General features: G+C 39.5%; 1 protein-coding gene across 10 annotated transcripts in view; it reads left to right on the top strand.

Annotated features, from left to right (window-relative positions):
- Positions 1-14,469, top strand: part of LOC139691948 (semaphorin-1A-like) — a 693,697-nt gene that overhangs the window by 405,702 nt on the left and 273,526 nt on the right. For all 10 annotated transcript variants that reach the window (XM_071589921.1, XM_071589938.1, XM_071589989.1 and 7 more), the window contains one exon: positions 9,923-10,019. In XM_071589921.1, coding sequence (XP_071446022.1) covers positions 9,923-10,019 — 97 coding nt within the window. The remainder of the gene's footprint in view (positions 1-9,922; positions 10,020-14,469) is intronic.

The raw sequence follows: 14,469 nt of genomic DNA, 5'->3' as shown, positions 1-14,469 counted from the left end.
TAAAAGGCAGGGTCTAGAAGGTATAATTGGTTTAAAGTTACAATGGTCTAAAGTTACAACGGTCTACTGAGTTTATTAGAGAAAAGTGGAAGTAAAGAAAACAGACTGTAATACGATCTTCAGTCAGAGATTTGGTGAATTTTTTATCACCAGTGGAAGACAAAGGCAAAAGATAGTTATAGATTTTCCACTGGGATGTGCAAATATCTTCCCTCCTTCATTGTAGTTCAATTAAAATATAAATGAAGTTTAAATCATGAACGGTTAACTTTTGTGGTGCTGAGATTATTGTAGTTTTTAGCTTCTCCTAACTCTCCTATCTCATACTTGTCTTAACTTCTTTGACAGCATTTGCCTTTATAAATATGAACATTACAACCTTCTTTGTCGTAGACTTTCGGCTAATTTCTCAATATTCCTGAGAAATTGCTTGACCTCTCGGTGAGTAGGTTAGAATATTGGAAATAGAGATAACTTCAAACCTAGTAATTAGTGTAAAAACGGGCATGAGTTTCCCCTCTTTCTTTTCTGTCGGAATTCCGCATGTGATCGAAGATACATTTTTAGCTCAGCCATCAGTAGATACGCTCGTATACTCGGAGACTCGGTAAAAATTTAATTATTGAATATAAATCCAAAATAGATCTCTATATTCTCTTAAATGCCTATTAATCAGAATGGCATGATATTTTGCGATCCTTACTACGAGACTTTACTTGTATTCAATGGCTGTTATGTAAATACCTTTATAAGTATTTTTTGGCAAAATCCTGTCCTTTTCCCGTTGTTAAATGGGGCGAAAGGCCAGGTCAGATATTGCCAAAACTTGAAGACCTTAAAAAACGAATACTTTTAGAAATAAATGTCTGTAAGGAAAAAGAGGTGGCAATTATGTAGATAATTTACGTAAGAGTCGCTTATTATGAGATAGACGAGCAAACTTTAAGATTTTTTGTGTGTGGGATTTTCTTTAATTTAATCTCTTTATAAATTAACTTGGAGTTAATAATGAAAGAATTAATGTGACCATTCAAAGTTTTGCGAATGTTAAGTCAACAAATATCGAATTGTTCAATTCGTTTTATGTTCGTGTCTTCCTAACAAGGAATAGTGGGCGCGATTGTTCTGTACCTCACTTCTCAACCTCACGAAGTTCGATTGGTGTCTCGGAAACAGGTGGAAAGCCGGAGTTAAATCAGTCTTTGAATTCGATCAGCAAATGCTCTCTCATGATAGATTCCAGCAACTCCGGAGGCGTAGAAGGCACACTCGGGGGGGAGTGTCCCATAAGTGATTGTGGAAGTAACGTATTAAGATATAGAAAGGAAATGGCTCCTCCAAGAGCTCCAATTGAGCAAAAGAAAAGAGGAAAAGAATGGATGGGTATCGTCTGCTTGTCTCGCTTCCTCGGTGGCGGACAGGAGATATGACAGGGCACGAGAAAGGATCGTCATGTCTGGGAGTCAGAGTTGAAAATGCCGTTAAAAATATGAATCATTCTCGTCATGGTGACATGCATTGATTCCTATTCATCGGGAGGACTCTTTTTAAAGGAATGAAAATTGATCTCTTACCGTGGTTGTCGTTTTAATGTAAAAAGAAAATATTGCTCATCAATAAGCGTAGCCTGTTTCATACATTTGGATCGTTAATGCGGCCCATCCCAAGCAAAGCATTCAATGGGAGATTGTTGAGTCGATCAGCCTCAAAGTGCACACACTTTATCAAATCATTAATTTATAATTTGTCTATAGTGGACCAACGGGAAACTCGGACAAAAAACCACAGTTATGTAAATGATTTGTCCGTTCCACCCGATTACTTTAGGCCCTGCAATTGAACCACCGTCAGCATGGCTATGCTGTAGTCTCCTCCATACGACTGAATATGTTAACTTTTATTTTCTCATTCAACATCCTAGGATCCTTGTCTAATGTTCTACCAACAAAGTGAATGTACATCAACACTCATTCACTTCCGGTCATGCCACAATCTCCCTTTCAAGCTATACGAAGGATCTGCTAATTCCTCATTTCCATCCATACCACCCTCTCTCTAAATGCTTTGGTCCTCGCTTAGCATCTCTGTCGTGTACTCTCCGCCCTTATGCATAATGTCATCCTACTCTTCAAATGCGACATCGGAAACGAGGCTTAACGAATTTTTCAACGCACCAGTCGAAATGGCTTGTCTCGCTTCTCGTACGTGAGGTGTTTAGTGAGAGTCTCTCTTCGGCCTTCCCTACTCCCACCTGCCTCGCCACCGACCCTGTTCCGTCCCTTCTCACACGGCCTATTGTACAATGGGTTTTATTGAGACTAGAATGCCTGTAAATTCCAGAGTTTGCCCAATGATTTCTGGTTTATTGGCTTCATTGATTACAACATGAACGTCAATTGCAATTCTGAAGCTTAACTTAAGGCTTTCGACGGACCAAGTTGCTCACACTTGGCGATGTGTCTTCCTGAATTGGAAATAAGTCCCTTGAGTGTAGAGGTTTATTTTTCTAAGCGGTAAATTAAAGTCGTTCTGTGTCGTAATAATTCTACCCAAAGAATCCCTTTCTATATTTTTCATGATAATTACACGCCTTCGTGCTGAAAATACCTCCAGGTGGTGCATTGAAGTTGTTTATCCAAAAAGTTTTAATTCACATCATCGTGTGGCCTAGTATTTACTATTACTCACACAAGATTTTTAGTGTCTCTGTATCTCTACGTAACAATTTTAAAAGGAAGTTTTTTTCAAGATAATTTTAAACCGTCCTGATGTGAATTTTCAATGTTTCTTTCATTCTTTTAGAGATACAAGTTTACCTGTATTTGATTGCAGCTCTGGCTTTCATGGATGAGTAGTCTCAAAGATATTTATGCATAGATTTGCTTTGTAATTCCAATAAGTGTCTTCAATTACGTTGCCTTAGAGGGTCTTACGTTGCCACATCCATTACGGGAAATAAATACGGGAGAGTTAGAAAGTTTTCTTGAAAATCTTTGGTGTTAAAAAAAAGCCGCCATGTACCTTATAATGAAAAATGTTTCCAATGTCACATTTTTCTTGAGTGTTGCTATGATTCTGTCGTAACGAGTTCGCTTTTTCTCTTCGCCGGGTTAAGCCAGCGTTTTGTATTCTTCAAATGCCCTTAACTCTTCGTTTTTGCTCAGCACAACACCGTGAATCTTACGAATCACACCTCTGTCTCTAAGAATGTCTTTTGTTAAGGCCGTAAGTGAATTAAAAGCTTCCCCCTACTTCAGAAAAGTCCTCATAATCCATTCAAGTCACGTTATTCACTCCTTGCATCTTTAAGACAGCGCAATTCACTCTTTAAGGGAGAAATATTGAACTCTATGATGGTAGTGTTTGTAAGGGAATGAGTTTTGTAATTTACGTGTATGTATTGTTACAACATGCCACTTGTAATTAAGTCGAGTCTTAAATGAAAATGATATCTTAGTCTGGCTGATACGTCGTTTCGCATCTAACTTTCTGTATCTATTGACTTACATCTGTAGTAGGTCTATTACGTCGTATGTATTTTTATAGTCCTGGCATTGGTCATATCGCCCCTATATCTTTCATTACAATAATCATTCATCCTTGGATTGATGCTCTTTTTTAAAATATATATTCCAGCCGATTCATTGAGAATATTTTCTTGTCAACGATGATATTTAAAGGACGATTTTGGCTCTATCTCCCTCTTTTGTTTGAATGTCTAATTTTATTGTGAAAGAAAACTTGTTTGGGCATCTCAATGTACTTGTACATTACTACTTCAACGAATTCAAGCGTTGCATGGAAACGCATTGATATTTTTACTGATGAATCTTTTCAGTAATTTTTTATTGAGGGTTAGCTTCTCTGATTATTTTTTTATCAATCAATAGTGCTATTTATTTCCTTCCAATGAATGTAATGGACGAGCTAATAAGTAATCAGGAGGAATACTTCCACACAAAAAGACGTCGAAAATTAATATATTTATAATAACTTGCATTTCTTAACGGGTTAACATTTCTCGCTTCCTAATGGTTCACATATAGAAATAAAAAGGATGCGGATTTTATTTTAGAGTCAGTGCATGGATGGAGTGCTGAATAAATAAGCGCACATAATTTAACTGCGGGAGCGTTGCTTCAGTTTTATTTTTATCAAATCGTCATTGTTTCTATTTGTGAGCCTCGTTCATCATAACGTTTTGTTGTAACAAGATGTATCAAATTTTGATGGCTCAGTTATTGCATGCTCAGAAAGAAGAAACTCTTGAAATATGGTGCCCTTTCATTAGATTCCGGAAGACTATTAAAAGCCATCCGCAAACGTATCTCTCCTCTATCCTAACGCCGTCAAGGTTTCAAAGAAATGTGACTTTTGTTTCCATACTACGATTAGATACTCGAACAAGGAATTTAGCATATTTTCATCTCATCCCTTGTTCCCATTTGCTTCAAAATTCGATCTATGCATCCGTAGTCTCTCGGTAAACCATTGTAATAAGGAATGCTCATAGAGTCTTGTAAGGTGGATTGGATGACCAGTTGAAAAATCCATGCTATATTCGACTTTTTTTCTTTTAGTAGAACATAGAGCCCCCTAGTAACAGATGATAAAAATATAAATGCACCGTCAAAGCAATCCAGAATGGGAGAGGTGTGTACGATGGAATTAAAGAGCTGTTGTTTTTTCGGCAGATGAAATAATCGAATCCTCGGAAGAATTCAGGGCTTCGATATCTCGCTCCTCTTCTCTTTTCTTCCCTTTCGCCCGTCCCCTCCCTCACTCCATCTCCCACTCTCCGAATCGATTCTCTTTTCCGACTGCGTCATTAAAGGGGAACTGAACGCGATCAACTTCGCGCTTCCCTCTCTTTCTCGTTTCCTTCTCGCTGCCCTTTTCTTCTTACCCGGTATCACTTTCTTCGCCAAATTTTTCCTTAAGATTTTTACCATTTTCCCATTTGTGGAAACGTGGAAAATCGATGGGAGCAACTACTACTGTTGTGCGAAACTCCTAGGATGTTAAGTTTCTTCTTCTATTCGCCGCTAAAGTGACAGTCCTACCTCCGACTTAAGTAAGGTCTTCTCGATTACGACTCGTCGTTAGAAGGTAGCTTTTTTTGGGTCTTTTCTTAGGTTTCCTAGTAATATTTTTTATCTTTTGGAAAGAGAGAAAGAGTAGAGAAAACTGACAGTTTTGGTATGAAAAAATCCAGCAATAGTTTCCATTTAATAGAACGTGAATTTTAGACTAATCAGCGAAAGAATTTTTGACAATTTAACCCAAATCTTTCTAGGCAAAATTTCTTAAAGGCAATTCATATTCATTCTGAACGAAATTGCGCCCATCGCGAAAAATGCTTAGGGCACTGCTTCAATTAATGTGGCGAGAAGTGTTAAAACCAGAAAGTCGAAAAATTCTGGGTTACTGGAATCGAGGAAGAGTCAAACCCCTCGAGTAGTGAAATTTGGTATGCGTACTTCGTGGAATCTCTTGTCGAGTTAGATCGGGGAGGGATTCCCAGAGTCCAGGAATGGATTCTCCGAAGTCAGATTAATATATGGCTCGTTGGAAGCAAACAGTATATATAGGAACGGTTGGTTGGAACCCGGTATGGAGTTGAATTTCTTCCTCTTAAAGAGGATTTTTTTAATCTTTGAAAACGTATATCTAATAAGTATTTTACTTTCCCCTAATAGTTTGAAAAGGACTATAGTATATTCATGTAAAGAGAAATTATATTTTAGATGATTTATGTAATTTTAAACTTGCCTTTTACTCAAAAATTGTCCAATTGAAGTGAAGTTTTATTTTATGTTGTGATTAAAGGTTAGAATTTTTATTTTTTTGACCTTTAATACTCTTATCTGTATTAATAGTTGTTTTGAAAAATAGATATTGCTTTCAGGTATTGGTGCATTGCAGTTTGTTTTCCATCTAATTAAGAACAACTATTTTTACCATAGATCTAAGTACAATAAAGTACATAGGCTACACTCAAGCTGATATCCGAGCGCATTTTAAGTCGGCAGTAAGGAATAAAACGATTATTTTTTTAACTGCTAGTCCAAAAACGGAATTCTGTCTTTATTATGGATTTTTATGCATAAAATGAGAATTTCGCAGATATCCAAGCCCTAGGTAGAAAATAACTCACCTTGACGGTAATCGAACCAAATATATCTGGATTTGTATTCAAGAACGTTAACTCGCCGCCGAAAAATGTTACCCATCGTCTATTTTTAAAGCAATAAAATCTTACTTTAATTTTCGCTAAAAGCAAATGTCTCTGGATTTTCAGAGAACTCTGCAATCTATGTGACCGTTTTCCACCATTTTACAGCGCGGGCGCCTTCTTTAAAGTCTTTCCGCAGTAATTAAGGTGAAACGCAGCAGCCAAACGGAAAATGTGACGAAGCATCCGACGCCCTTGCGTAACGTTTTTTTTTATTTACCACTCTTAAATAATTGTGATATCCGGATAAGTCAACAGTCCACGAAGAAGGTAACGATATAGAAAGAGGTGGGAGGAAATGGACCGCCTCCTTAAAATACATTCCAAGCATGGAACATGAGGAGAGAGGCAGAGCGTTGTGAGAGAAAACTCCAAGGTGCCCGGCATAGCGCTGTGGTACTGGCTGACGCTCTTCACTTACGGCGATGAGCTCTTGCTCGCGACTCCCGCGACAACTACTCTTGCTTCCTGCTAACAGCTTCTGCCTGGGTTGTGAAAGGGTTCCGCAGGGGAACGAAGGGAGGGGGGAGAGGGAAGCGAGGAGGCCAAAGACTCTTGATGTCTTCGTAGAGAATTAAAGCCTCGAAAACGAGGAAAGGAGTAGTGTAAGGTTTAGGTAGGAGGGGAGAGGGGACGGATTTTTAAGCCGCTGGATACGGTGCGGCTGGGCTTCAGTGCTGTGTGTGTGTGTGTTCCTGCGACTCATCCTTCGCTTCGGTAGGTTCGGACGCGGCTGGTTGCTCGAGTTCTTCTTCCCATCTCCACCCCTGCACCCTTCACCCCCGCGCATCTCTCTCTAGCTCTCCGTCTCACTGTGCCGTCCTTATTTTTACCCCATCGGCATCTTTTATGAGCCACCGGAGGCGAAAATGGTGTGTGGCCGGGAGTTCAGGCGGTTTTTAAGACGGAGTGAGGGGAGCCTTCCGGAAGGGGGTAGGAGGTATAGTGGGGGGGGATAGGGTGGAGGAGGATTGAAGGAGGTTTGCCGGAAGCATTGCCTCAATCAGGCGCCTCGTTAGACCTCAACCCGAGACCAGGCCTCTTCGCGCCCTCTCCCCCTCTTTCTCACTGAACGTAACTCCGCCACCTCCCCCAGCACAGTTACTCTCACTCGCACCACGGAGCACCCTACTCTCCCCCCGTTAATGTCGAAGAGCGAGCGTGGGTGTGTGCAGGAAGGAGACATAAAACGACACACCGGGGATATTTACGGATCTTGATTGGGGCAAATGCTAGAATATAGGTTCTTTTCTTCCTTGCCTGTCACTGCTGCGAATGTCTATTTCTTATTTGAAAATGTATCTGCATTATAATTGGCTCGCGGCACTGGAAATTATTTTTATAACTGCCATTCAGTGGTACCGTCTTTTTCCGAATGGCTAGGTTATAAAACAAACATTTTTTGCACAAGAAATGGCGCAAAAATATAATCGAATGAATAAATTAATTTGAATATTACTTCACTGTTTTAATTATTTTATCACAAAAGGGGATAAATGGTGCAGTTTTTCATCATATTCTGTTGCACGAACGTCGCAATATTCAATTCGTAAACTTTCACATATCCTTTTTGCTAAAATATTTCTAATCGTTGATTAATTACCAACCTACTTGTATTACTTCTAAAAAGTGTAAGCGGTGGATTGTGGCATACCCATCTCGAGTGTACTGCTAGTTGTTATCCCCCTTGGTGAAACCACGTAGGATTCCTTCCCCTCTCTTTCGGAAGTTGCACCGCTGGGTATAATTTACTCTTTGAGATGTTGCGTTGAAATAAAACAAGGGACGCACTACATGTGCCGCTTAATGAGTTTTAGTTGGAATAAGAGAGAAAAAAGATAACAATTAGGATAATATTGAGCGCTGGAAAGTAAATAAACTATTTCAGCGAGGATGAAAGAATAGCCTAAATATGAGGCATGGACATGAGAAAGGGTAACAAGTCTCCACTCTTTTCCCTTTCACTATCTTCGGGTTTTTTCTCGAATGTTCACCACACCTTTTTAAGTTCTCTCAAAGTGTGTTTCCTGTTTGCATTGAATGGAAAGGGAAGGTTTTGATGAATTTCATGATGCGTGGAAGTTTGGCTTGACGTTTTGTTGAGGAGAGGTGATTCGTTAACCCGGAAATTGAAATTCTGGTGCCATTCCAAGCAGGAAAAACTTTATTTCGTGATTATGTAAGGAGCTTAGCGGAAATAAACCTAATCGATATGTGAGAATTTACTTATAATTTTCATGTTTTCCTTCTCGGATATAGATACAGATTTTTATTCTCTGTGGGAACATTTTGATTTAATCTAAGATTGAACACCTTTGAATGTTATTTAATATTTGTATTTTATTTTTTTCATCGCTTTGGGAGTACTACTCCTTGATCTTTATATATCTCCGTGGTTGAATAGAAATATATCAAGTTATATAGAGGACCCAAAATTCCAATTAGTTATATTTCATGCATATGTAATTCATTAAAAAATCGAAATTATGTACACAACCTTGATGTACGAGGTATCGTATCAGACCAATGTCAGCGGGTAATTGACCACTCACCAAAGTTAAATTCATCAGGACTCCGTGACTGCGTCGATGCCGAATCGGAGGACGTACACAATGAAATATATAGCTTGACAGGGCTGAATAAATTAAATTTATCTATAAATGGAATTGAATGTTGCAAAATAAGACCCGTGAAATGTTTTAATTAATGATAGGGGGAATTATTCAACAATATGTTAGTATGTACATTGTATGTTAAGGAAATAAATGATTTTATTGAGGAAACTAACTTTTCTTAAAATATTTATTTAACTAAATTATTTTAAAATAAATGGCCTTTCCGTGATAAGTTCCCGTATACGGGGTTTTGTATAGATTTAGTTGATGTTTCTCAAAACATCTGGAAAGAATCCGTCCATGTTTGATGACGGAAGTCCTTCAATTATGTAGGGGGCAATTATATAAAAATAGATATAATTGCATAGGAGGCAGAAACTTTTCTCTTTTTAAGCTCCGCAAGAGTATAGTTTCGGGTAAAATATATCGGTGCTGTAGTTTTAAAAGAGGATGTTATCAACGAAATTTGACAGCCTACGTTACTATCAACGATTTGTGATCACGTATTTCACTTAAAATCGGTCTGTTAGTGGAGCAAGTAACTTTCGTGTTTTTGAGTTCCGTACTTGTAAAACTGCTGAAAAAGGGCAATGAAAATAATTTTAAATTAGACTATAAAATGTTTAAAGGAAGACAGTGCTGCGAGTATCTGCAAAACTTTCCCGTTTCTTGTTTGAATGTTTCTTTCCATTTCGTGCACGATTTTGAATAATATTCTCCAATATGGTCAAAATTCTTTGAATTCTCCCATTTTTAGTTAAACCATTCTCCATGAGAAGTTAGTGAATACCCCTCCCCCTTTTCCTACCCATCGATGTCTACTGGTATCTTAATCTATGTAATAATATATCTACTGTTATAATCCTTGGTCTGAGAAGGTTATGAAATTTTTCTAATTTTTGCTTCTCCCATATATAACTTAATTTTCAATGTATTTATGGTAATATCCCTCGACATATTCCCACTTAATGTTTATAACGACTTTATTATTTGTTATAAAAATGTGTATTGATGTCATTCATAAATATCCAATAAATGTATCATTAATTGAACTTATTTTTTCCCCTCTCAGGCGAAGAGCGTGTCCAGAGGTTTCTCGGCAACCAGTCTCATAAAGACCATTTCAAGCTTCTAGAGAAAGACCAGAAGTCTCTGCTCGTCGGTGCCCGGTAAGTTTACTCGTCTAAAGAGCGGACTAAGTAGGGATCTCTGCTCCAGGAAATGATTTACGCAGTTCTTCATAATTATGCGTCGTAACCTTCTAAAGGAATTGAGTCAAGTCTCAATATTTTTGGCATGCCCACGCTGAGTTGTTTTCCTTGATTTTTCCATTTATTGATTAATCTGACTACGAAGCGAGGCATTATGTTTAATGCTAAGTCGCTTAAATAGAAACACTAGCTTTGAAAAAATCGCAATTGTGATGTTAATGATATTTTATTTCCTTATAATGAGCTTTAAAACTATGTAGACCACGAAATTATTTCCTTCCTGTGGTGCATTCGTTAATCGATTGCGTATTGAATGGTTTGAAGGAAACCGGAGATGATGTGCGGATGTCGAAGTGTCCAATCAGTTCTATTAGATTAACGCGTGTAAAATGACCCATAAATCAAACCTATCGTCACCGATGTTTCCCCCACCTCTCCGCCTTCGTCCAATTCCCTCGTCTCCGTTCCCGGTTGTTTTTCAGAGCCACCCCCGAAATTTCCCCCCCTCCCCCCCCTACTCCCCATCCCCTGCTCTCTTCATCCACCCGCCTCCTGTCCTATTTTCAACTCTGAAGCGTCAGGCAGAAGAGGAGAAGGCGGTCGTGTGGTAGAGAGGGAAGGAGGAGTGACGAGAGGAGGTGGTGAGGGATCCTTAACTGCATGCTAATGAATAGGATGCCGAGAGGAGAGAAAGAGAGCGAGGGGCTGGGTGAGGAAGCGGCGGCCGGAGTTGGAAGGAGGAGGAGAAAGGGGGAAGAGATCTTCATGGATCTCCTTTTCGCAGGCGGTAAATTGGATTTTTTTCGGAAAAGACATCCGAGATAAGTCCGTTCTATTGAATTAGACTAACGTCTGCATTCAATTACGTTTTGGCGCTCGGCGTGAAGAATGCCCGATTTTTCATTAGCCGGCGGGTCTCGTGATCGGAGGGGATCGCGTTCAGTTAGAAGCAGAAGTCGCAGTCGCCACGTTGTGAAACGCCTTTGTTGAGGGCGTGCTTTGTTTTTCCATCGAACCCAGTGGGTGTGAGGGATTGAGAGATAGGGCAGGCGAAGAGGGGGGGGGCAAGGGGAAGGGCTTCATGGAATCCTTTCGGCTCGTGTTTATTTTTAGAGCTTATCGTGTTCGAGCTTTCGGGAATGGTGTTTGGGGAGATTGGAAATTCTCCACCCAGGATATTGTGCTCCTTCCGAATCGGATCGTATTGCGCTAATTTAAATTCTGTCAGTGCTTGGAATTTCATAATACCTGAGGCATTATTCTGTTGTCTGTATTTGTTTGGTTTGTGCATTAATTTTCTCAATATGTCTTCGAAAGATATTTTTTACAGTAGGAATTAAGTTTAAGCTGAATATTTGAAACTGTAGGTCTAACGCCATTTATACTATCGATATTCTTCTGAAAATCAGAGTTGCATAATTTTGTGAATGAAGCAATGTAATACCGATGTTACTGTCTCAAATGAATTATATTTCTCCAATATCTGTTTCCCTTTTCTTTAGGATATCATTGCAATTTATTATACCTTTCAGTAGCAAGTTGTCTAATACTTAGTGGATTCCTGAATTCCACGATGGAAGGCCATATCTATTCTAGCCAGAGGGAGGCAGGCAAGAGAGGAATTTCAAAGAAACTGCGGGAGATGCCGCAACAGTAACTTTTAACGGAGTCATCCGCTAATGTGCATTTTAATGCAACAATTTCAGAGCGTAAAAATCAAAATGCAAATTGTTGCATTAAAATGCACATTAGCGGATGACTCCGTTAAAAGTTACTGTTGCGGCATCTCCCGCAGTTTCTTTGGAATTTGTCAAAGGGAAAACACCATACGTGTTTAAAGTTGGCTTTTAACCTCGTGGACAGTGGCGCCTCGCGCACGACTACGAATGCATGTGACATTGTATGTACGGTATTTCGTCATAACATCTAGTTCCTTTAAAAGCCCCAAAATTTCAGAGTTTAAGAGGACGCCTCGGTAGCTTAAGTGGCTAAAGCACTCGACCGGATATTGAGGGATCTGGGTTCGAGTCCCAGTCAAGGCGAATGATTTTTACGCTCTGAAATTGTTGCATTAAAGAGAGGAATTGTTGAAATGACCAAGACTGCTCAAACTAACGATGGTCTCCTACGTACATACAGCGCTAAGATCAACAATCCTTTGCAGTATATCATTGGGCGTCCACACTAGGAATATTTCGCGGTCAACTCGCAGAAACTTCTGCTTCCGTCAACACTGCATCTCTTTCTTCGGATTACCTGCATCAATATCCTTTCAGCAAACTGCGGCATTCGAGAACTGATTTATATTTCCCGCTTAAAAAAGGAGTCCGGAACTTGTAAAAAGCACGGTACAGGTAGCTTAAATATCTAGGAATTAAAATAAGGATTTTTTTTAGTTATTTCCGATTCAGTCAAATATATTTTTGAAATTTGTCTATCGTTGGCACTACTTGGGCGACAACATGGAGTTTTAATGTGGATCTCATCATATAGTAATAAATTATAGGATAAATTTATGACTTAATTTCTACTAAACTCTTCCTGACGATACTGCTATTGGAACATTAAATACAAATATCACTTCGTCTTCAACTTAAGTTTTTGAAATTTTAATTAGTTCTTGTTTACTTGCTGTATATTTTCTCATATGCTTTAAATTTAGTAAATTATCGCTTGTTTCCAACTTTCATCAGCATCGTTGATACCGGTTGAGTAATATACTCTATCTTGTAGACTGTGATAATAACACTATTGGTCAAATACTGAATATAATGGGATTTTCAAAAATTATTTCGCTGTTTTATATGTACTACTTTTATTTTAGTTATGAAATCAGCAAATCGAACTTAATATTCCGTGAGAATTAATTTCTTATTGTTAATTATAATTTAAACTTCTGAAGATTTATTCCCGGAGTTATTGTGCCATTGTTGAAAGAGTTAATATATTCTCATAATCTACGACGTGGTAAAATTATACGCCATGATTTAATTAAGGAAAGCCAAAAACTTTTATGTATATTTTAAGGTTATAGGTCTATTCATGCATGGTAAGCTGTTAGCAACGGTTTTGGTTCATAGTATGATGGTATGATGTGCCACATCCAGCCTGCCTCTTCAGTATGTATATTGTAAGTTTATAAAATAATAGAGGAATTCAATATTCAGAACGATGAAAGGTTAATCATTGCCGGAAACGACAAATTCTACGTGTACCACGGCATTTAAAGGATGGAAGGGTTCGATGCATATTCTACTGCCGCTATATCCTTTCCACTAGCTTCCGAAATCCGTTATGTTATGATTTTAGTTTGCGCTTTTTCCTTCATTCCAATAAGCTCATTGGCTGTAAACATTTTTGCGTTTCTAAAAATGCTACTTGCTGGCTGTTTCTGTGCGAGAAACTGGATAGACCAATCTTAAATGTTTGCATGGACATTCAAAACGGGAGTTATTCGGTAAATCATCCTAGTCCTCTTGCCTACGGTTCGGTCCCAAATAGAAGACATTTATCTCTTTAGTGCCCGTTCCATTTGCACCGTGTTATCATATCATCACTGTACCTAGGAAGAGCTTGCCCAGGCAATAATTTACTGCGATTTTTGAGGTAATATTTTTTTTCGTGGAGTTGGAAAACTATGGATCTCGCGTGAATGTGACATTCGTGCCGCATGATAGCCGAAGGATAGGAATCGATTGTACCACGCATGATTAAAATTCGAGGCTGAAAGGGTTTGATGGTCATAGACCAGATCTTTTAAATGGGCGGTGGAAAAATACGGGGTCAGGGTGTTCGAGGGTGTGAGGAGGGGTGATCAGGAACGAAGATAAGGGAGAGAGAGATGCGCAGACGCTGTAAGGGAATGGGAAAAGCCATGTTAGGTGGTGTTTAGAGGAGTGCAGGTGAAATGGAGATTTAATGACCTCGTCATCGTTCACCCGTACACTTTCCTCCTACAGTGCCCTTCTCACTCCACACACACACACGCACAAACTAACGTGAACTCCCTTCCCTTGGCTACCTCACGTCCTCCTGACGCTTTCCTCACCGCCCACCCAATGGTCTCCCCTCCCTCCCCTGCAGTAGTCAGTAGTCCCCCGTTTACCACCCTCGCCCTCTATCTCTCCCTGAAAGTATCGGCGCCCACTCCCACACAAGGCCCTGAGGCGTAACTCTGGATCCCACGAAGCTTCCCATATCGAGGAGTGGAAGGCTAGAGGGGTGGGGGTGAGAGGGTTTCGACTGGGAGTGGGGATGTGGGTTGGACGGTAGGGAAGGAGCAAGGGGGAGGAGTATGGGGAAGTGTTGGAGGAAGGGAGGGACTGAGACCCTTATCCAAGAACGAGGGTGGCGCCTATACGGCGTTAGGACGAATGCCGGTTTTACGGCCGAGGGGCGGCGAACCCTA

The sequence above is a fragment of the Hetaerina americana genome, unplaced genomic scaffold, assembly GCF_022747635.1.
Source record: "Hetaerina americana unplaced genomic scaffold, ioHetAmer1.1.p SCAF_1, whole genome shotgun sequence".
Classification (NCBI taxonomy): domain Eukaryota; kingdom Metazoa; phylum Arthropoda; class Insecta; order Odonata; family Calopterygidae; genus Hetaerina; species Hetaerina americana.
The sequence above is the reverse complement of the archived record's forward strand: the minus strand, read 5'-3'. Positions and strand labels throughout refer to the sequence as shown.